Source organism: Notolabrus celidotus, chromosome 24, assembly GCF_009762535.1.
Source record: "Notolabrus celidotus isolate fNotCel1 chromosome 24, fNotCel1.pri, whole genome shotgun sequence".
Lineage (NCBI taxonomy): Eukaryota > Metazoa > Chordata > Actinopteri > Labriformes > Labridae > Notolabrus > Notolabrus celidotus.
This window is the reverse complement of record NC_048295.1, coordinates 3,778,777-3,798,628: the sequence shown is the minus strand read 5'-3', so window position 1 is coordinate 3,798,628 and position 19,852 is coordinate 3,778,777. Positions and strand designations below refer to the sequence as shown.

Sequence of the window (19,852 nt, the reverse complement as noted above, 5' to 3'; positions counted from 1 at the left end):
TTGGGACATGCACCGGTGATCCGCTCCTCTCAAGCTTTATAAATAGCTGGATTAACGATGATGCCTATGGATGCAGAGCGCCGACTCATCTCTTCATTCATTTCAAAAGAAGCAGCTGCTTTGAATGAGAGAGAACACATAACATAAAAACTGTTCCAACAGCAGGCGTTTCAGCTAAGTGCTGTCTGCCCTACTGGCCCAAACTGAGCTCGAGTGCAAAACTGTTAATTTAACAAGTTCAACAAAGTTCAGGGCTGTTCAGCTGCAGCCTGCGAGTAGCTCAGCAACAATAATCCAAAGTGTTTCCGTATGCAAAATAGACACACAACCCTTTGATTATTAGCAGGGAAATTAGCATTCTGGTTGCAGCCTGAAATTTAGAGCAGAGATACCCTCAGGAGGTTCTTAAGCTCTGGAAGAAAATCCTTCCCTCTACATGAGAGGAAGAGGAGGATCCAGGTTTTTAAAACAGACTCTGTGGAGTCTGTCCTGTACTCTGAAAGAAAGCTTCAACTTTACAACGTCAGTTCACAGCTATTGATCTGGTGTGTGTGGGCAACTCAAAGGACATATGTGAAAAGATGAGTAAAAGGAAGTGAAGACTACCTGATTTATAACATACAGATATGTTACTCTCCAAGCTTAAAACATCACTTCCTATTGACATAAACATTCCTCTACCTTGATGTCTATGTGAAACAGATGGGAGGATGACACATGCAATAATGTGACACTGTATTGATCCCAGCAGGGATTCAGCGGCTTGCTTGGAGGCACTATGGCTGAGCGGATGTGTGCCAACCCGGGGGCTTGAACCCGGGGTGATCCTGCACAAAAACAGTCTCTCCAGTTCCATTTGGATAAATAGTAGAGCGGTATCTTCATAATATACAAGCCGAAATAGCTCACACACTCAACATGGCTTGAGATAAATAAACACAAGAAGCAAGATTTTTTCATAACTCGTTATTTTTGAAGATAATAGGTACGAGTTTTGTCCAAATAAGGACATGGCTGGCTTGATTGACAGGCGGTAACACTAGCTGTTGGAGAGGAGGCTAAAGACCCTCCTCTTTACGTCACACAAGCATTTAAAAAGTTAGGTTGGGCCAGCATTAACAATATGGCACCTGTGGACAATTGAGGGCCTGTGTCCTCTCACACTGTGGTAGCGCCTGTTTCAGAACACTGCAGCTCATCAATGTCACTTCCTAATCACCAACCAATCAGAATCAAGAAGGGCAAGTGTGTTTCAGTAATTAAAAGCATCTACAAAAATACTTTCAGTCGCTTGGAGTTGAGGCAAACTGAAGCTACCGGTGGCTACACAGTTTAGCTCTCCTGCAGCAAAGCATTTTGTGTGCTAAAATTTGCATCCATTCAGGGACAAACTTGCATCAGTCCATTAAAAACTAAACAGCAATGAATGAAAATTCAAACGTCGTCCAAGCAATTTAATTATCCAACTCAGAATAAGCCAGAGGACTGATCACTTCATTGGTTTAGAGTGAGTCGCACATCCCAATATTCTTGGCTCTAATGAGCACCGCGGGGCTGAAATAAAGAGCACAGTGACTCGGATGGTGCTTCTCCACAACCTAAGTCCTATTCAAACAGAATCATTACGGACACAAATGGATTAAATTGCTTCAGCGCTTTGCCAACACTTCAACAAGAGATCTCAAAAAGAAGGCCTGTGGTCGGGGCGCTGTGTTCACATCACATCATCGTCACATATTTACTGAGTAAACTACAGACAATGGGCAAATAATGAGCCGGCCTTCCCTGCCTATGGCTCTACGATGGCTTGTGTAATGTTTTAGCAGAGTGAGGAGCTGAATTGACACCTGACCTGCCTGAACGTCCACTTTTGAACCATGCTTTATTGTAACGCTACACACTAATGAACAAGGGGTCTAATTTGCAAATACTCAAAGTATGTCCGACTTTTTGTTCTTTGGCTCTTGGCTCTGACACCGTAAAGCTGCCAGCAACACGAAAAGCCCATCTTAGCGCTGGAAATAATGAGGAGAAGGGCTAGCCGGAGCTGAAAGGAGATGATCCCAGTGGACAGAGAGCTGAGCTTGGTGGTTTTTAGTGCGCCTTAAACATAATCAGACCTCAAAGTCCACAAATTATATAAAAAAGACAGATCTCTAAATGAACTCACCGACCTTCGCTCTGTAGAAATCACCCTAAACATGGCTCCTGTTACAACCTCAGAGTGGATGATTATTGGAGAGTGATTAGGCCCCCAGTGCTCCCAATCCCACCCTGCCAGACTGCCCCTCTCCCACACAAGCCGATCAGGGACAACAATAGGAGCCTGAAGGAGGGACGGGCCGGATAATAGGGTTTATATACAAGTTTGAAAGGAGCTGAAGTCAGAGGTCATAAAGAGACACACGGGTGCACAGCAAGGACGCTTTATCACCGGAGACAAAGGAACAAAACACATTACATCAACTTAGAAAGGATTACGTCATCGCACCCTCTCGCTCTTACAGTAAATTTCAATTAGTGCGACCTGATTAGACGACGCTGATGACACTTCTGTCTCCGTGCCAGGTTAAAATGATACAACCAATACGAGAAGGGCTCTTATAGTTAGAGCTAGCTCAGGCTTGGACCGGCTCTTTGTTATGCTGCTATAGGCTTAGACTGACATGGTCTCAGCAGATGTGTGTCTAACATGAGTCTGGTCCTGCTGGAGGTTTCTGCCTGTTAAAGGAAGTTTGTCTTTGCCACTGTAACTTGCTAAATGCTGCAAAGTGCTCTGCTCATGGTGGATTAAGATGAGATCAGACTGAGTCCTGTCTGTAAGATGGGACTGGATCTTATCCGGTCTTGATGTTGGGTCTTTGTTAATGAAAACATTGAGTACGGTCTAGACCTGCTGTTATTTGAAACCTAAGCTAAGCTTGCAGCCTCTTCGGTCTCAGGGAGTGTTATCAAAGATATATACATGATAAACTCTGATTTTCATGAAAATAGTTCATTATCATGATCATTATTGTATTTATTGGGGCTTTAGAAAACAGATTCAGTCAGAAAGTCTAACAAAGATCATGAAAAGGCCGAGTAATGAAAGCCTGCAGGAGGTCTTCATGGACAGGCCGTTATTGTCAGACGGTTTGACCCAATTAAAAACCAAATTATCACCATTTCTTTGATCCACTTTATTAGCGGTTAAATCTGCCTCCCCTTGGCCTCGTATCTGCTACACTCAGGGTTAAAATGTAAGAGCAGGTCTGACCAGGAAAGTCAACAGTGAGTAAAGTTTCATGATGGCTTCCTGCAGCTATATATTAAATTTTAATTAATAAGCATCCTCAGGTTTCAGCTGTGATCCACGTGGTCCACTACCTACAGAATCACATACGGGTGAAAACAAAGTGAGGGATGGCAGAGTGCCGCAGTCGATGTCTGCTGGCATTATTTATACCCTTAGCCTCAGGGCCATCCCATTCCCAACTCCACTTGTCTCCATTGATCTGCCTCAGCCTCCCTTCCCCTCCCACCTCAGGCTCCAGGAAAAATGATCCCCCCCACCTACCCCTTTTCTTCCTGCAACACATCCCCAGACACCAGGACTCAACACACTTGATCCATCAACTGCAGCTCCACAAAGGAGCTGGCAGGATGAGAGGGATTTTCTGGTCTTTTCCATGACATGAATGTGACGTCTCGCTTCATTGCTTAAGCCTTAGATATACTCCAGACTATTGTTTGCTCATGTATTACTCCTCTACTGACCCAGCTGGACGTCAGGAGCACACTCTGCTCCGTACACTGGAGTAGTCTTTGCATATAGCGTGTCTGCTTAAAGCTGCAGTGTGACAAACTTCTCTGTAGAGCCGGATGATATTGAAAAAGATGCTATCATGATAATATTTTTCATATCAGACGACATTGATAATTATCACGATAAATATCAAATCATTATTTCATTTAAATTTAAAGTCAGATTTTTGGTCCAGAGTAATTTTTGTGACATTTTAGTTTGTAGTGCAGTGAATGCATCACGGTTATTCAGTGTTCAGTTGTCCTACAGTCGCTGTGGACATTAAACGTATCTGAAAAACACAGCAGAAGTAGATAGTTTTAGACTTGGAGGTGCTGATCCTCATCTCCTCATGGGTTAAACCATCTGCAGAAGTCTCCTCGTCTTCATAACAACCCGACCTTGCTATTAAAATCTTCCATGGATACCGAATAAAGACGTTATTGGGGGTTACAATCTCTCTCTCTTCAGTGCAGCCACAAACGTCCTCATATCTAATGTCATTGTACAGTTATTGTCCTCATACTTCTAACATTGCTAATGTTAGATCTGTCCTTATGGAGTATTTTGTAATGGACTCACAAGATTGTTCTATCACCCAGCCCTAGTTTAAACCATCACAGAGGTTCCTTGTACCAGTTACCAGAACTCTTAAGTAGCAGTCCTGACCAAACCATCAATTAGTAACCAAGCAACAGGAAGCCTGTGAATAAAGGGCAGAGCCTGAGGGTCTGCAGAGTGTGCCTCTTTCCCCTAGCCCCAACTTAATGGACCCTCAGACCTCCAGTGAGTTACTCTTGCAGGGGGGGAGGGGAGGCTGACTGGAAACCAGGGTTTTGATGAGCCCGTCAGTCTTCCAGATGAAGGTGGGAAGCCGCCTCTGACCACAAACACATGCAGCAGTTTCCCTTGCATGCTGAATCTTGCTATCTCATGCTTTGACAGACGAAGAAGAAATAACAGAGAGTTGTTGAATCAGAAACTACACTCCTCCTCCTCTTCTGACACCTTCACTAACCGCAGAAGGCCTTGGCTTTAACTGTATGCAGGTAAGGCTTCTGTCAAACAGGGGGATTAGGAGACGGGAAATCCTGTCTGCAGACACTTGAGATGTGCAGCCAGATGATGCCTGCACATGTCCTGCGTTGCAAACAGATTGCCGGTCTGTCAGCTATCAAAGCAGAACTAATTTATTCACCCGCAGGAATAAATAGCACTGGGCAGGAGGTCCGGTCAAGTCTTCTTTTCATCTTTAAAGCAGACAAAGGGACACGACATGCAGAACGCCATATATCAATGCAAAGAGGTCGTGATGTCACACTCTATGCAGCTTGTATTAAACAAGGGCATCCAGTGTTTGCTTTTAGGACCTCATCCGTACAGTGAACTTTCCCCTTGAAAAACCTTCAGGCCTAAACAGAAGAGCGGCCTCCAAATTAAGCACGGCGCTCGCAGCTGTGAGGCAAAATGGGGGAAAGCTGTGAAACACCCGAAGAAGTCAAAGACGGCCAAACAAGCAGGGAAGGGGCATGCTCAGACTTTTGGGACTACGGGTGGCTTTCTGTCATCGGTAATCACAGCTACTAGCTGTTTTAGAGCGTAGATCTCAAAGTGCATGTCTAGAGCTGCATGCATTCTGTAAACAGTGGCAGTGAATGTATTCTTAACAGTGCTCATGACATCAATACCGTCAGGCGGTCACTTTCAGGAGTTATTATCTGAGGGTTAGCAGTGTTAGCTTGGTCTCTACCTGCAGCAGGTGTGCTTTATGAACCAGCTCTCCTCACCTCCATGCATCTGTCTCATCTTCATTGAGGATTTTTACCACCGGTGTGCGTTAGTGACAAAGCTACAACCGGGGGACATCTGTTTACTATTTGATGTTTGCTGTTTTTGCTGCTATTACCATAAAAAGCTCCGCGTCTACAGCTTCATTGTTCCAGCTTGGTGATACATCAGACACATTCAGTAAGTTTGGATTAACTCCTTGTCATCAAAGATGCAGATGCATTTCAGAGTGCCGTTAACTGACTGTCTGTCCAGGTTGCCTGCCACTGCAGGTGCATTCAAGGACTGTCGTAAATGTGCAATACAGCTCTTACATAGCATTTTTCTGTGAATCAAGAGAATCAAAATACAGTCACAGTGGTCACATCAAGAATGTTTTCTAAAAACAAATGTCAATAATTTAGCATATTTACTTGCCCCTGAGATGTTATTGGCGAAAAAAGCTTTTAAAAAAAATGTGCAACTTTCACTGCAATTTTTTCAAAAAGCTGTTGCAAAATCTGTTTTTTTGGGCCACAAAAATCACAAAAAAAACTCTGTAAAATCCTGGAGGGACTGGAAAAAGGTCATTTACTAGTAGGAAAGAAAAGAGTGTGCGAAATTAGAATGCAAAGAAAATGGAAATCCTGCTTCTGAAAGGCAATCTGCATTTGGGGTGGGCACCTGGGCCATGCCACCCCTTGGACATGCCCCTGCGGTTCATTACTTGCTGTAAACAGTGGCAGTAAATGTATTCTTAACAATGCTCATGACATCAATACTGTCAGACTGCACTTTCAGGACCACAATCTCTAAAAAACCCTTGTGTTGTTGCAGCAATTAGCATCAGGGTTACGGTCAGACACTTAACGGTGTTGGTTAAGACACTAGAAATGGTTATGTTAGACTCTCAGCATGTGGTCTTTGATGATCCAATGCGTTAGGACACTGCTGCCATCTCACAACAAGGGAGTTAGAGTCGGTGTCCCAAGAATGCAGTCCTGAATCTGTGGCTTCTGGGTCTGCAGATGCATGCAAATCTATGAAATGAGAAGGGTCATTTATGTGCCACATTTGCATGCAAAGGAAATGGAAGTCCTGTTTCTGAAAGGCAATCTGAATATAGGCAGGGCACCCAGGCCTTGCCCCCCTTTGGACATGCCCCTGCAAACCAGCACGGCGGGTCATTACTTACTTCCCTATCACCTCGCACAGCTCGTAGACATCCTCGAACAGCACGTCGTCGTCCGCCATCGTCATTCAGGTAAACGAGGATGCTCTCCTCGAGATATCCCACCCACACTGGTTTTAAGGAATCAATTATAACGGGGTTTCTCCCCCAGAACCAGTACGCACACTCCTGATTTTATAAACCCCACAATGTCAGCGGAACCACTCAGGAGTCGTCCAAGGCTGTCACTCCGCGGCCCCACCTTCGAGTCTCCCGGTAGGAAGGCTACCCAGCGAGCTAGACCCCAGGGCGTGGAGATCTCCTCACTCCTTGCAGAAAAACACCCCTCTTTGCATGCCTCGGGGTTGAATCCTACTACAGGGAACAGCTGGATGTGAGTGTCCCCCGCATCCAGCTACACTCCCCACGAAGAAGAAGAAGGAGAAGGGGAAGAAGAGGATGCTCGCCTCTCCGCAAGCTAGCTGTCGAACACGGTTTGCTAGCAGGGTGAATGTGAGCTAGCTGTCGATGGAAGAACCGGTCGGCTCTTCCCGTTATAACGCCGTGCACACCCTGTGTATCACAGATGGCTTATCCCGACGTAATGACACCGGGATGCAGTATGCTTCAGCTTCCAGAGCCCGAATGGAAGACCTCCCCGTGCATGATGTCGTCGACACACAAAAATATAAATCCACCACCACCGACCCTTTTTCGTCCACTCGTCCCGATGCTGCCTGCCTGGCTGGCTTCGACTGGCTGTCCCCCCCCCGACTTGAGGCTCCTCCCTCAAACGGTCGAGGAAACTGGGCCGATCGGAGCCGGAATGGCCCGGTAGAACGCGTCCAGGTTCGTGTTTCAGAACCAGCTCGAGCCAAGATGGCGGGCAGTGAGGGTCGCAGTTTCCTAATCTCCTCCCAACGGTTGCATCCAGTGTTTGTTGCGCAGGCGTGGACCATCCAAACCCTATCACCTTACGTCAGCCTTTTCCCTCCTTATCTCCATCCTTTTTAACATTCACTTCAGAACGTGTTTATTCAGTCTGGCTTGTATGTAGGGTTTAACAGTTTAATTACTAACCTTTCACTGTAATATTGATTTAAATGTTGCTTTATTATTTTAGTAATTTCAACTGTTATATTATTCTTTTTTTTATTCATTTATTCATTCATTCATTTATTTTATTTATCTACTCAGTTTTATTTTCAACTTTTATCCTTACCCTTTTTAAATCTATTTATTTTAACTATTTTTTTTCTTAATATTGATGCTTTAACTTATTTTAATTACACATATGTTATTGTTAGTGTTCATTAGTCTCTATTTCATTTTATGTTCTAATAATTGTATCCTTTTTTAAATTATTATTATTATAAGATAAGATATTACTTTATTGATCCCTGGGTGGGGGGATCAGTTGTTGCAGCAACCCAGACATAAGTACAATCAAGAAGAAGTTCCAATTATTAAAATAAAACAAGTAAAAATGTAGATATATACAATGTTACAAATGGAATTAGATAAATACAAATGTTACAAGTGAATTAGAAAGTGGTAATTACAGGCAGTATTAAAAAGGATTCAGTAGTGACAGGTTGACATGGTGTGATTATGGTTTGGTTATTACAGATTAAGCAATATAATAAATACATATGGGTATTCTTTCTTGTTTTTCAATCACTGTAAAGCACTTTGGGTTGCATTCTCATATAATCCGGTCTATTCTCCACATATCCCATAGTGCAGGACTCATCGCACCCTGGTCACAATTTTTTTGAACTGCTGCCATCGGGCAGGAGGTACAGGCGCATGAAAAGTAGGACAAATAGACTGAAAAACAGTTTCTACCCTACAGCCTTCACTGCACTGAACGCTGCTAAAACATAAATTCAGTACTGTGATATCTATATCTTGCCTAAGGGAATTGTGCAATGGATGTCCAATGTAGATGTAGGTGCAGGTTTATCTGTCTTGTGGGTTTCTGTGTTTTCTTAGCACTTATATTATCTATTGCACTGAAACAAGATTGCACTTAATTTCGTTGTACTTGTGACAATGACAATAAAGATATTCTTTTATTTTCTATAAAACAGGAGCCTTTAAAACATCCAGTGATTCCCAGATTCGCATGGGTCCTTGGGGAGGTTCCTCTGTCCTCAGACTGACAAGGACAGGTTTAATGTCCATTTTATTCCATTACATAGTCTATGTTTTATAATCTGCACCTCTGCCCTCTGGAGTTACTAAGATTATCTGCCAAATCACAATCTTTTCTCTCTTATCTAAAAGGCAACAGTTTGGCCCGAGGCCCCGGAGGGCGCTTTAAGAAGCATTAGTGTGTAATAATGTGAGGATTAAGTCGGTTTGGTTTCATGTAATCTTTCTGCAGGTGCTGGAGATTCTCTGGAGCAGGTGGCAGGTGCATGGAGGGACGCAGGTGCATTTTTCTCAGGTGTGGGAAGACATGCCCGAGGATGTGTTGGTGGTGCCCCCTAGAGGTGATGGAGGGAATAATAGATTCCAAATGCTCCTTTTTATGCAGATGAATTATTGGGCTTTTTTTGTATGAGGGCCCTGAAGGTCAACTGCACAAACTTTTCAACCCAATGAGCACCCCCAAACATTTATTAACTGATTGTTATCCTTTATTAAATCACATCAGGAAAAAAAAATATTAAATAGATAGTTATCCAATCACATTCTAACCAAGAGATCAAAAATACAAAAACGAATAGCATATTTTTATATAAAAAACAAAATGGGCAAAATTTGTGTTTAAGCTCCTGTAAGGAATTTTAACTGGTTATGAAACAGACTGCAATTTATATATATATACACGTATATCATTTTTTGACATACAAAAGCAAACAAGACCATAAGGTACCCTGCACAAATAGTAATTTTTATTTATTTATTTAATTTGCATTTTGGCGTATTTTTGTCTTTAATGGATAGGACAGCTGAAGAGAGAGGAAATGCGAGGAGCAGAGAGTGGGGCATGACATTTAGTAAATGGTCCAGATTGGAATTGAACCTGCAACTTCTGCCCTGTTATTTTTAAAATCAATTTTATAATATGTCCATCAATAGACAGGAATTCTGTAAAAATATTCACATGAAAAATCTTTTTAAAAATTCCATTGGGTTTAAATTCATAAAGAGTGGAGGCAACTGTTTTAAAGAGTTATTTACAATTTCTATTATATGTTGTCACAGTTTAAATTTATGTTTTAGGTATTTGTGCAAATTATAACAAACTATTCATTTAGCTTGCAGAGAGGTAGAACTGTCCTCATGCAACAGAAGCAGAAAGGTGAGCCCATCCATGCAGACAGGAAACCCACAAAGCCATGTGGTGCCACTAGAGGGCGCTGTTATCGTGTTGCTACCTCTGCAGTTTCCATGGTGCTGCATCCCTTCTGCTCTCACATCACCCGCAAGCTTCCCCCATTGGTCGAAGCCCAGCAGCGGCTTCCGATGAGCTGATTGGCTGCCGATGTGGTCATCATACTGTATGTATGGCAGTGTATGTGCTGCTGAGCTGCCCTCCATTCAGTTCAGCTCACAGGTGTCCGCACAAACACACACATGAGGCTCAGATCAGAGACGTTTGGGGACAGATGGAGGGCTGGAGAAAATGAAGGTGGAGGATTCGTTTCCAGAGGGCGCTGAGAGAAAAGGAAGGAAATGAGACGCACCATACATGGAGGGAAAAAAGCACAGTTTCCATGGTAACAGGGTGGGGAACGGGTGTGCTCATGAAACATGTGCTCGCCATGTACACACTTGTTTTTGTCTCTTAATGAAGCCGTACGTCAGTCTTCACCCTTAAATACTGGGTAATGTCCATGCATTCTACATAATGCACACTCACAGATCAAGTATGCACACATATCTGCAGATTTCAAGGATTAAATGTTATCCTGTATCTTCTTTTTCATTTATGTCCTCTGTTCTTCTCTTCTGGAATCAGTGTACTTTCAAATTTATCCAATTTAAAAAATGTCTGCTTTTTTTTCGTAAACTCTCCATGGCGTAAATGTATCGATATCCAATCCTTACTATCTGTATGTGTGATAATATATTCTTAATTCAGTATTTCTCTTTGTTCCCTATTATTGGGCTACAGTCCAACAAAGGTAAAAACTGTACAAGTCTCAGAGCCACCACCTAACTGAGGCAGAGTTTTGAGGCCCAACAAATTCTGTCTCAAAGTTGACCAAACAAGATGCAAAGAGGGGGAAATGAGGTGGGCCGCACACCCTTTTATCTGCCATATATAAATGTGGACACCATGTAGACACACATTTAACGTAAGAATAAAACAGACAAGATCCCTCAGGTGGGTTCAGTCCACAGCAGAACAGACTCTTGTGTTAGTTTGAAGCAGAGACTCATGGTTATGGAAAGTTAAGTGATTCTTGTTTTAGTGTCCATTACATTTTCCATCCTGCATCCTGCTCATCACCTACAAAGCCCTCAATAACCTCGCCCCATCATACCTGACCGACCTCCTCAAACGCTGACACTCCCCATCTCGCCTCAGATCATCAGATGCCAACTTCCAGTCCTCTATCACAAAGACCAAGCACCGCACCTTGGGGGACAGAGCCTTTGCCATCGCTGCCCCGGCTCTCTGGAACTCTCTCCCTCCAAACATCTGCAACTCTGACTCTCGTTTGAAAACCACCTCAAGGCCTTCCTGTTAAAAAAAAGCATACAACACATGACTTCTACTCCCGCCCCACCTCTGTCTTTGTTCTGTTTTATTTATTTGCTTTATTTTTTGCATTTTCTGTAAAGCAACTTTGAGTACCCAGAAAAGTGCTTTATAAGTCTTATAAGTATTATTATTGTCTCTGTGTTCCTTCACTACTCTGCTAATCCGATAAAAGATGCAAGAGCTGTCAATCATCTTTCTAAAATCAAATTTCTAATACAAATTAAACTATCAAAGTTTTGACATTCTGGAAAGCATGGACATCGTTCCAAAGAGGAGAGGGACTTGTTAAGGCATACTAGCAGTTCGTACTGCTAGTATGGTTGAAAACCGCCTATATGATGAACAATACAAAGAAAGAACCCCTGTGAGTACTATCTTGAGCAGGAATGGGGCAATATATACTCATCAAAACTGTAGAAACTGGTGCCATCTGTTCCCTGATGTCTTTAGAGGTGGGGCAAGACAATAAACATGTCCCATATGTTGGTGATATTTAATGAAAAGCAGGAATTTATTTTACAGATAACATTTTTTTATTCTGTCTGTGCTCTATTGTCGATTAAATATGTGATTTAAAGTAGCTAAATCTGTTTTTTAATATTATTTTTTAGATTTGATAACCTATTTGAGGAAAATGTACCCTACTTCCTGCTTCCTGTTTGCTTCACTCTGATTGGCTGTTTGTAACCGCACAGCCTGCTGGGAGCATAGACTGGTAATGCTGGGAGAGCGCGATGTTCAAATTCGTTTCCGGTTTTGTTCTGCTTCGGCCGACACACCAGCCATGGAACGGCATCATAACAGGTAGAGAAAACACTGCTAATGCTTCATTTCAGTGAATTTATATAATACAGTATTATTTTATTCACGACAAACTAATGGCTCAGTTTTGTGAACAGTGTGTTATCACTGTCCGAGCTCCGAACGTCTGCTCTCAGCTGCGCGAGACTGTCTAACCAAATCTCTTTCAACAAGTGTTGAAGTTTTTGTTTTCTTGGTTTTTACTAAATGTTACAACCTTACATGATATAAAATGGAATCTTTTTTGTATTATTGTTATCTAATGATACATTCGGCTAACATACTACACCAAAACGAGCACTGTGTAAGCTGAAATATCAACGTAAAGACTTGTTTTTACCACTTCTTCTCCTTATGGTCTCACGTTAAAAGCACTAAAAAACACACGGGGTCTTGTGCAATGTGCAATTCGGCTTTTCTACTCAAATTTTTAAGTATGCACTGCTCAAAAAAATAAAGGGAACACTTAAAAATTGCAATGTAACTCCAAATCAATCACTTCTGGGATATCAACCTGTTCAGTTAGGAAGCAACACTGATTGTGAATCAATTTTACCTGCTTTGATAGTGTGTGATACCATCTGGAATGATGGATTATTTTCCAGTATTTCAAGGACTCCCCTCAGCGGTGTCCAGGTCCAGAGGAGGAGTAAGAGCTACAGACAGTCCGTCCGCAGCTGCATAGGTGCTGCTCCAGCACTGACGACACGGAGGCTCAACACCAGCAGACGGGCCCCAAAGTCCCACAACATCACCGTGAGTGGAGTCACGCCTTAAGTCTTTGTGTTTACCATCTGAAAGCTGCACACACTGCTCACCGTCTCTGTTGTTCTTCCATTCTCACAGGAGAAAGTCAGTCCACAGCAGCTGGCCTTGCTGGTGAAAACAGAGTGGCAGCTGTCATACGTCACCCCTCTGTATCAGTTCAGACACACACAGCTGAGGAGCTACTCCCAGCAGCTCTCGGCGTTCATCGCTGCAGAGAAGCAGCAGGGTCTGGCAGTGGAGGTGGAGGGATCCAATGGGAGCTTCAGGGTCTCTTTCTCTGTGGTGCAGGGGATGGCTGAGTCAGATAGTGATGCTGAGACTGTCCTCATACAGGTACGCACGTAATTACTTTCATATTGTGTGCTTTGGACATTTAATTCCACATACAATATAAAATGCATATTTTACATTAATATGTAGGGGAGAAAATCACATCACTATCATGTGAATATCACGTGTGAATCCTTAATCCTTAGATGGATGTGATTGTTTTGAGGATCTTAATACCTTGAGTCTTCCTCCTCTTCCCCCTCTTCCACAGATCCTCTCGAAGCCTCTGTTCGCGAGGCCAGACGAGCCTCAGAGAGCCGTGTGGAGCGGCTGGCTCACTTGCATCAACGGCAGCCCCGAGTACCTGTGCTCCCTCCCGAAGGACTTCACCTGTCTGCCTCTGTTCTGCAGCAGCGGGGCGGTGGGTCTCACCTCCCTGGTCAAGTCCTGGTTCCAGCAGATGTTCGACTGCTGCTTCGGTCCGCTGGAGATCAGCAGCACCAGCCTGCAGTGGCTGGTGGCTCTATGGACAAACTGCCACACAGAATCCCCCATCCAGCACCTGAAGATGATTTGGACTCTTCCTGTGAAGCCGCCGCTGAAGGTGACGTACACGGTGAACGGGGCGGACGCCTGGGAGCTGTGGGGCAGTGTGAGGAAGGATCAGCATGAGGAAGAGGAGGAGGAGGAGAGCAGCATCGACATAGAGGAGGTGATGAGGTTCATGAAGGGGTTGAAGACCCATTTCTACAGACACTTCAAGCTGGATCTGTCCGCAGGGAAGCTGGACCAGGTCTCCACAGCGCTGGGATCTGCTAGATGTGGCGGCAGGTTTAAGGTACGTGTGACAGAAACAGGTCTTCTCATGAAAAGTGAAGAAAACGATAAACAATGAGACTAAATGTTTCCTCTTCTTTCAGATCACAAACAGCAAGTACATGATCACCACCCTGACGCTCCTGACCGAGTGTGCTCTCCTCAAAATGCCCATCTGAAGGACGGAGGAGCGCTTTACGCCAACATGAAAGAACTTTTAGTGACCCTTTTTCAAAACCAACACGAGATCGACGTCACACTGTTTTGTATTTACAGGATAACTCACAACTTGAGTTCTAATAATGAGCATGAATTCTCCCCTCTTTTGTAAATACTCTGCTGTACATACTCTTGTCCAGTTGTTCTGTTTTTGTCATTTATAGTTGTAAATAAAATCAGAAAAGGATGCTGTGTTGTGATTGGTGCATGATGAATACCTGTGTGTAAGGAATCAGCTCTGGAGAAGCAGGTAGAGGTTTGTTACGCCACGGGATCCACTTTTATTTGTGATATTTATCAAATTATCAAAAATAACATGAAGGTATTTACAAGCTGATGAGTCCGACCCACAGTGAAACCTCAAAGCATAATCAGGTTTTACCTCGGTGGATAAAAGATGCACAATCTTGGAAACTAAGGATCTCATTGGCCACATTTCTGCAGATAAAATAGTGCATAGAGGTAGTGATGGTGAGCAAAATAAAAAATGTTGAATAGAAATTTAAAAAAGACAATTGAGCCAATTTTTTTGCCAGTACATGAACATTTTGACATGCATTGTATTCTATTTCTGCACCTGCCTCCATCATTCGTGTTGATTCTACTACAGGGACCTCATGGTGTCTGCAATTAGCAGGGAAGAAGTTATAAATCCACGAGTGAAATATACTGGCAGAAAGGAGTGCTGTTGGCCTTGCAGGTCAAAGGTTAAGATGGTTCTTGAGCTTGGTGGGATAGTTCAGTGTGTTTTTTAACTTTCTGCACCCAGAAAAGAAGAAATTAACCAAAATAAATATTTATGAAGAAGTAAAGAAATACAAAGAAAAAGAAAGAAAATAAAGAATAAGGAAAACCGAAGAAAAATCTTTATCTTTATTCTATTATTTCATTTTATTACTTTGTTTTATTATTGCTTTATTTATCATTTTATTTTAGAATTACTTTATCATTGTTTTATTATTATTTTACTATATTATTATGAAACACTGACTCTGTGCTGTGTAAATACACTTCACACAACACAAACTCAAGTGTCACTCCCCACTCCGCAAGAGAAAAACCCACACAAATCAAAACATCAAAAGAAATCAGGCAGCTTTATTTAAAACACGGTTCATACAGCTCTCATAACAACAAACTGAAACAGTGATGGATCATGAGTGTAACTTAACGAGCACTTTAAACCCCGAAACAAACTCACGTCTGTAACATATTGCACTGGTAACAAAAGGCCAAATAATAAAAAGCAACTTGTGATCAACTCGAGAGGACTCTACATGACGACAGCGAGAGCGAGGGAGTCACAGCGAGAGCGAGGGAGTCACAGCGGCGCTCCGTTTCTTTGCTCCTTAACGACAGGACAGGGTCTGGTTTTGGTGTGTAGCTCGTCATGGTGGTTATGATACAGCGGACGCTTGTCCCGTCGTTAAAGGGGACGTGGAGCCGAGGGTTAGGGGAATGAATGATCTGCAGTCATGTAAGCTCATGATATGTGTTGTATATTAACACCTTCTTTACCTCGTCTTTAAAAACGACGTCCTCAGACTGGAGGAGGGTGTGAATGTCTGCCGCCTCCGTCTTCTTTAGATAAGACCATCTTGTGTGTGTATGTACAGTTCTGCAAAGGGAGTTATATTTACAACATTCGGGATCCGAAAGCCTTCACAGTTTCACCAAAACACCCCAAACAATCCCACGTCCGAGTCTGAAAGGAGGGAGGGGGGGGATGTAACACAGTAAACACCACCGGCACTACAGATCATGCTATAATGTTCAACGTAATAACCCCGCCTCCTCTCCCATTGAGTGCGGTAACAGGTGAATCAGCTGAGAGGGAAGTGATGTATGCAGCGGTGTGATTCACAGTAACGGATCTTTAGGACGCCAGGCCGAGGAAGAAGCCGCCGACGAAGCCACTGGAGAGGACAATGTTCCTCTTGATGAAGTCTGACGCCTGGAGAGTGAAGAAGGAGGATGATTCAACCGTCATAACACACTAAAGTCGACTTAAAGGAGTCCTGAATTCTGCTGTGTCACAGTTAAAGGGTGCAGTGCCACAACCAGCACACTAGAGAGCGATGCAGGCTCGCGCATAAGAAGCAAGCACGTCAAAGAATGACATTTAGCAGTCAGAAGTGTGTTAGGTGCAGGGTGCGGTGCGTTCTACCATGTTAGGAGTCAGTGTCAGCAGTGGAGAGAAGAAAAGAGCAAGCTTTGTTACAGGTACCTTTACCTCCTCAATGAATGTGTTGATTTCAGGGGCGGCTTTGTTCGCTTTCTTCTTCAGGTGCTTCTTCGCTTTGTTCACGTCCTTCTCCACCTTCTTCCAGTCCACCTGCACGTAGCCGCTGTGGTTGGCGATCTGTGGAGCGTAGAAACATCATCAGAACGTCACATTCTCCTCCTTTACATGCTGACATGATGTCTGCACTCCTCCCTTGCTCTTGACCCCGTGTCTGCTCTTATCAAAGGAGTCTGTCTGCACTATATTGCACCATCTGGCAGTTTATGACACGTCGTAGTGATACGTCATCAGAGCTTCACAGTCCAACTCAAAGATGCATGCACTCCTGCAAAGGAATCAGAACCTTTCAGGCCGTCTTTTCCACAACTAAGAGAGTTAATTATAAGAATGTTTTTAGGAGCCAATAAGAACCCAGATGGCACGTTATAGCCACAATGCTAGTCTTTCTGCTGCAGAGAGGACACCAGCTGAGCGGCATGCTGCACGGCTGGCATCTTCAGCTTCAACAAGTCTTACTTTCCTGTGTTTTAGAAATGTAACTCTTTCTGTAGGGAGCAGTAGCACAGGAAAAGAAATGTGTACGCTTCAGTTAGTACCAAGATCCCTCCTCAGAGATGTCAAGGCTCTAAACCACGTTCATTTCCTTAAGGAACGATGAGTAGGCTACCTCAAACTGAGGGGTAAGTCTGTCAAATGTTACAAAAAGTGTCCTGTCTTCCATCAAATCCTTCAAAGACTTAAAGACGTCGCTCTCCTGCAAGACTTGAGCATGCACTTTTTGCAAATCCGTCCTCTGACTGTGCAGCAGAATGAGATTCCTGCTCATGCATCATAATGACGAGCACAGCTTCCATATTTTTAGAAAGAAATAACACAGAATAAGAAGGAAAAACTCCTAACATGGGACTTCCACCAGATCTGTCTACGACCCGCCGGACAGCTGGAGTCATGTGACCGAGGTTCTCCTGCGGTAATCACTGAATCAAGGATTCTCCTCCTCCTCTCCTTTTCAGTGACTTATTCTGAAAATTAACCTGATGTTTTCATTTTGTTTTGGTGCCTGACTTCCTGCCCCGCTCCATCTATTCTGTTGAGATTGATGCGTCATGCTCCGGGATCCGTATCTGATCCGGAGGGCTCCAACCTGCGGGATCAGAGATGCAGCCAGAACACAACGGAGCGGATCCAGTGGAAGTTAACACATAGACTAGAATAGAAACCTATCAGATCTGGAGACGGACTGGACATGGATCTGGTGGAATTTGGCTGTTACCAGAAATCATAAAGCTGATGATCTTTATCACATTTATCAGAAGGACTTGATCTCTCCAGGTAAGACTGGTGCTGTCCCATCAGAGCTTTAGATGTACTTAACATGTCATTACTGAGGGTGTGTTAAGCTTAATAAGCGCTCTTGCCTGTAAGAGAAGGAAGCCTCCTCCAACAGCTGTTGCAGCTATCTTCCCAACTCTCTGGAACAGGTATCCAGCACACCTTTAAGGACAAGAGGAAGGACAGTTATGATGTGCATCAGTCGTGTTGGATGAAAGATCTTCAGCTCTACCGCTGGTGTCTTACCATCCAGTCACTCCTCCCATCATGATCTGTGTAGCGACCGAATACTTCTCGGCAATCGGGCCGGAGTTGTTCCCGAACACCCGGCTCCACCACTGGTGCCTCCGGGCGTATTCTGTCAGGTCCACAACCTCATACACCTCCTCTTCACTCTCGGGGTCATCCTGACCCGCTGTTTCATAAAAGAGAAGAAGAGAAGAGACAAAAATGATTACAAAGCAGTACCTTGTATCTCCTTGCTGATATTTGCCACATTTATTACATTATTTTAACTTAAAATGTATCATTGATCAGAGATTTCTGCTATTGAATGCTTAAAAAGGGTTGTTTTGGTCACATATAGTTCAACTCGACTGACACCTACCCCCATTAGCGAATCAAGACCTGACAAATAACTTTAAAGAAACAGTTAATCTTGTCACAGATTATCTCATTTGCTTCTGTAGGTCATCTAAAGGCATCAACATGACTTACAGGCTGTTTTGTAGGTGGATAAAAAACCCTCACATGAGCTTTAAGGTGGAGCTTTGTGTCCTTAAATTGGGTTACTTTACTTACAGCTTTTGTCCTTTCAAATAGTCATAAAAAGAAGCAATTCGTGTATCTAATGTGTTAGCAGAATGATATAAAGGCTTCAAAATGAGCTTCTGCTACATGATTTAAGAAGAAACTAAAATAATAACAGTTCACTAAGTGTGTTGTTGCACTCAAAAACACGTATAAGCTAGTAATAGCACTGAAATTATATTCAAATGTAGCATATTCAACAAAGGCCTACATCCGCCCGTTCAAATCAAACTCCAAATGTCACCCTTTAAAGCTAGTAAGCCTATTGTGCTGACGTTAGGCTGAGAGAAGCTTCCAGAGCTGCTGCTTCATCCATGTCAATTAATTGAGAAGCTAACATTAGCCGGCTAGCGACAAATGGCTACCAACTACAATACAGAGCTAATTAGCATTCAGTTAGAGATTAAATTAAGTATTAAGGTCGATGAAGCTCCCTTCTAGTGAGTCATGGTAAAAGAAATATAATATGTGGTGTTGTTGAGAGTGAAAAGAGGAGTTTCTAACACACAGAATCCACTCACCTTCTCTGTTGTCCACCGTCGCCATTTTGGAGAAACTGGTTATGTCACCAGGATGTTGACAATGTTAAGTCACGCCCACTTTGTGATGCTTGCCACGTCAGTTACAATGCTTTGATGTGACCGCTGGGCCAAGCTGTTTTTTTTATTATTATTTATTAAAAAAAATCAATAAATAAAAAAATAATCACATAAAGAAGAACTAACAAGAATAAATAACTTATAACATATTTATAAAAGAAATGGCTGCGTTATTTCTAAAAAACAAAAAAACAGCGACTTTTCAAAATAAAATTTAAAAATAAGAGACTTCAAGTGACTTTTCTTCTGACTTTATATTTATTTTGCTTTATGCAAATTAATAGAAATATCTTTTATTTTAATATATGTATTTATTTGTTTTTTACTGAACATTTATAAATAATACAATGACAAACACTACAAGCATGTGCTCTAACAAATCCAAATACGCTGTTAAATAAGAGACAAGAAGAAACAAACAATATCATGACTGAGACATATATACCTCTTAATATATAAATAAAAATATATGCAACATTCCAAATGCTGAGATGAAAATCCTCTCCCAGAAATACCTTAGTAGTAGTTGGGGATCAGGCGTCACAGG

The 19,852-nt window shown here is 42.8% G+C and overlaps 3 protein-coding genes across 12 annotated transcripts in view; 1 reads left to right on the top strand and 2 right to left on the bottom strand.

The window, feature by feature from the left end:
- Window positions 1–13,345, bottom strand: part of LOC117807989 (peripheral plasma membrane protein CASK-like) — a 46,541-nt gene extending 33,196 nt beyond the window's left edge. For 7 of the 9 annotated variants that reach the window (XM_034677353.1, XM_034677356.1, XM_034677358.1 and 4 more), the window contains exon 1: window positions 6,747–7,657. In XM_034677353.1, coding sequence (XP_034533244.1) covers window positions 6,747–6,811 — 65 coding nt within the window. In that variant the 5' untranslated portion in view covers window positions 6,812–7,657. Of the gene's footprint in view, window positions 1–6,746; window positions 7,658–10,111; window positions 10,391–11,224; window positions 11,425–12,802 lie in introns of those variants that run through there. The other 2 variants (XM_034677360.1, XM_034677351.1) reach the window with 2 other exon arrangements.
- On the top strand, window positions 12,117–14,506 carry cenpl (centromere protein L). Its single transcript, XM_034677401.1, has 5 exons — window positions 12,117–12,249; window positions 12,852–13,002; window positions 13,093–13,347; window positions 13,556–14,122; window positions 14,205–14,506. The coding sequence occupies exons 1-5, from the start codon at window positions 12,164–12,166 to the stop codon at window positions 14,277–14,279; spliced, it is 1,134 nt and encodes a 377-aa protein (XP_034533292.1). The 5' UTR covers window positions 12,117–12,163; the 3' UTR covers window positions 14,280–14,506.
- Window positions 14,507–15,397: 891 nt separating this feature from the next.
- LOC117808007 (FUN14 domain-containing protein 1) lies at window positions 15,398–19,264 on the bottom strand. 2 transcript variants are annotated; one of them, XM_034677412.1, is made up of 5 exons: window positions 19,228–19,252; window positions 18,143–18,311; window positions 17,983–18,058; window positions 16,547–16,681; window positions 15,398–16,273 (listed from the first exon to the last, which is right to left on the bottom strand). In XM_034677412.1, the coding sequence occupies exons 1-5, from the start codon at window positions 19,250–19,252 to the stop codon at window positions 16,196–16,198; spliced, it is 483 nt and encodes a 160-aa protein (XP_034533303.1). In that variant the 3' UTR covers window positions 15,398–16,195. The 2 variants fall into 2 exon arrangements, with proteins under 2 accessions (XP_034533303.1, XP_034533304.1); XM_034677413.1 differs by having other exon boundaries at window positions 15,406–16,273; window positions 16,553–16,681; window positions 19,228–19,264.
- Between the last annotated feature and the right edge of the window lie 588 nt (window positions 19,265–19,852).

What these genes read in the sequence shown, in the direction of transcription:
- LOC117808007 (XM_034677412.1), bottom strand. Translation starts at nt 19,252, where the DNA reads ATGGCGACGGTGGACAACAGAGAAG. An exon ending in ATGGGAGGAGTGACTGGATG is followed by an intron (nt 18,059 to 18,142) that starts GTAAGACACCAG and finishes TTGTCCTTAAAG; the next exon opens with GTGTGCTGGATACCTGTTCC. An exon ending in CATTCATTGAGGAGGTAAAG is followed by an intron (nt 16,274 to 16,546) that starts GTACCTGTAACA and finishes TTCACTCTCCAG; the next exon opens with GCGTCAGACTTCATCAAGAG.
- cenpl (XM_034677401.1), top strand. Translation starts at nt 12,164, where the DNA reads ATGCTGGGAGAGCGCGATGTTCAAATTCGTTTCCGGTTTTGTTCTGCT. An exon ending in CAAAGTCCCACAACATCACC is followed by an intron (nt 13,003 to 13,092) that starts GTGAGTGGAGTC and finishes CCATTCTCACAG; the next exon opens with GAGAAAGTCAGTCCACAGCA. An exon ending in CTGAGACTGTCCTCATACAG is followed by an intron (nt 13,348 to 13,555) that starts GTACGCACGTAA and finishes CCTCTTCCACAG; the next exon opens with ATCCTCTCGAAGCCTCTGTT.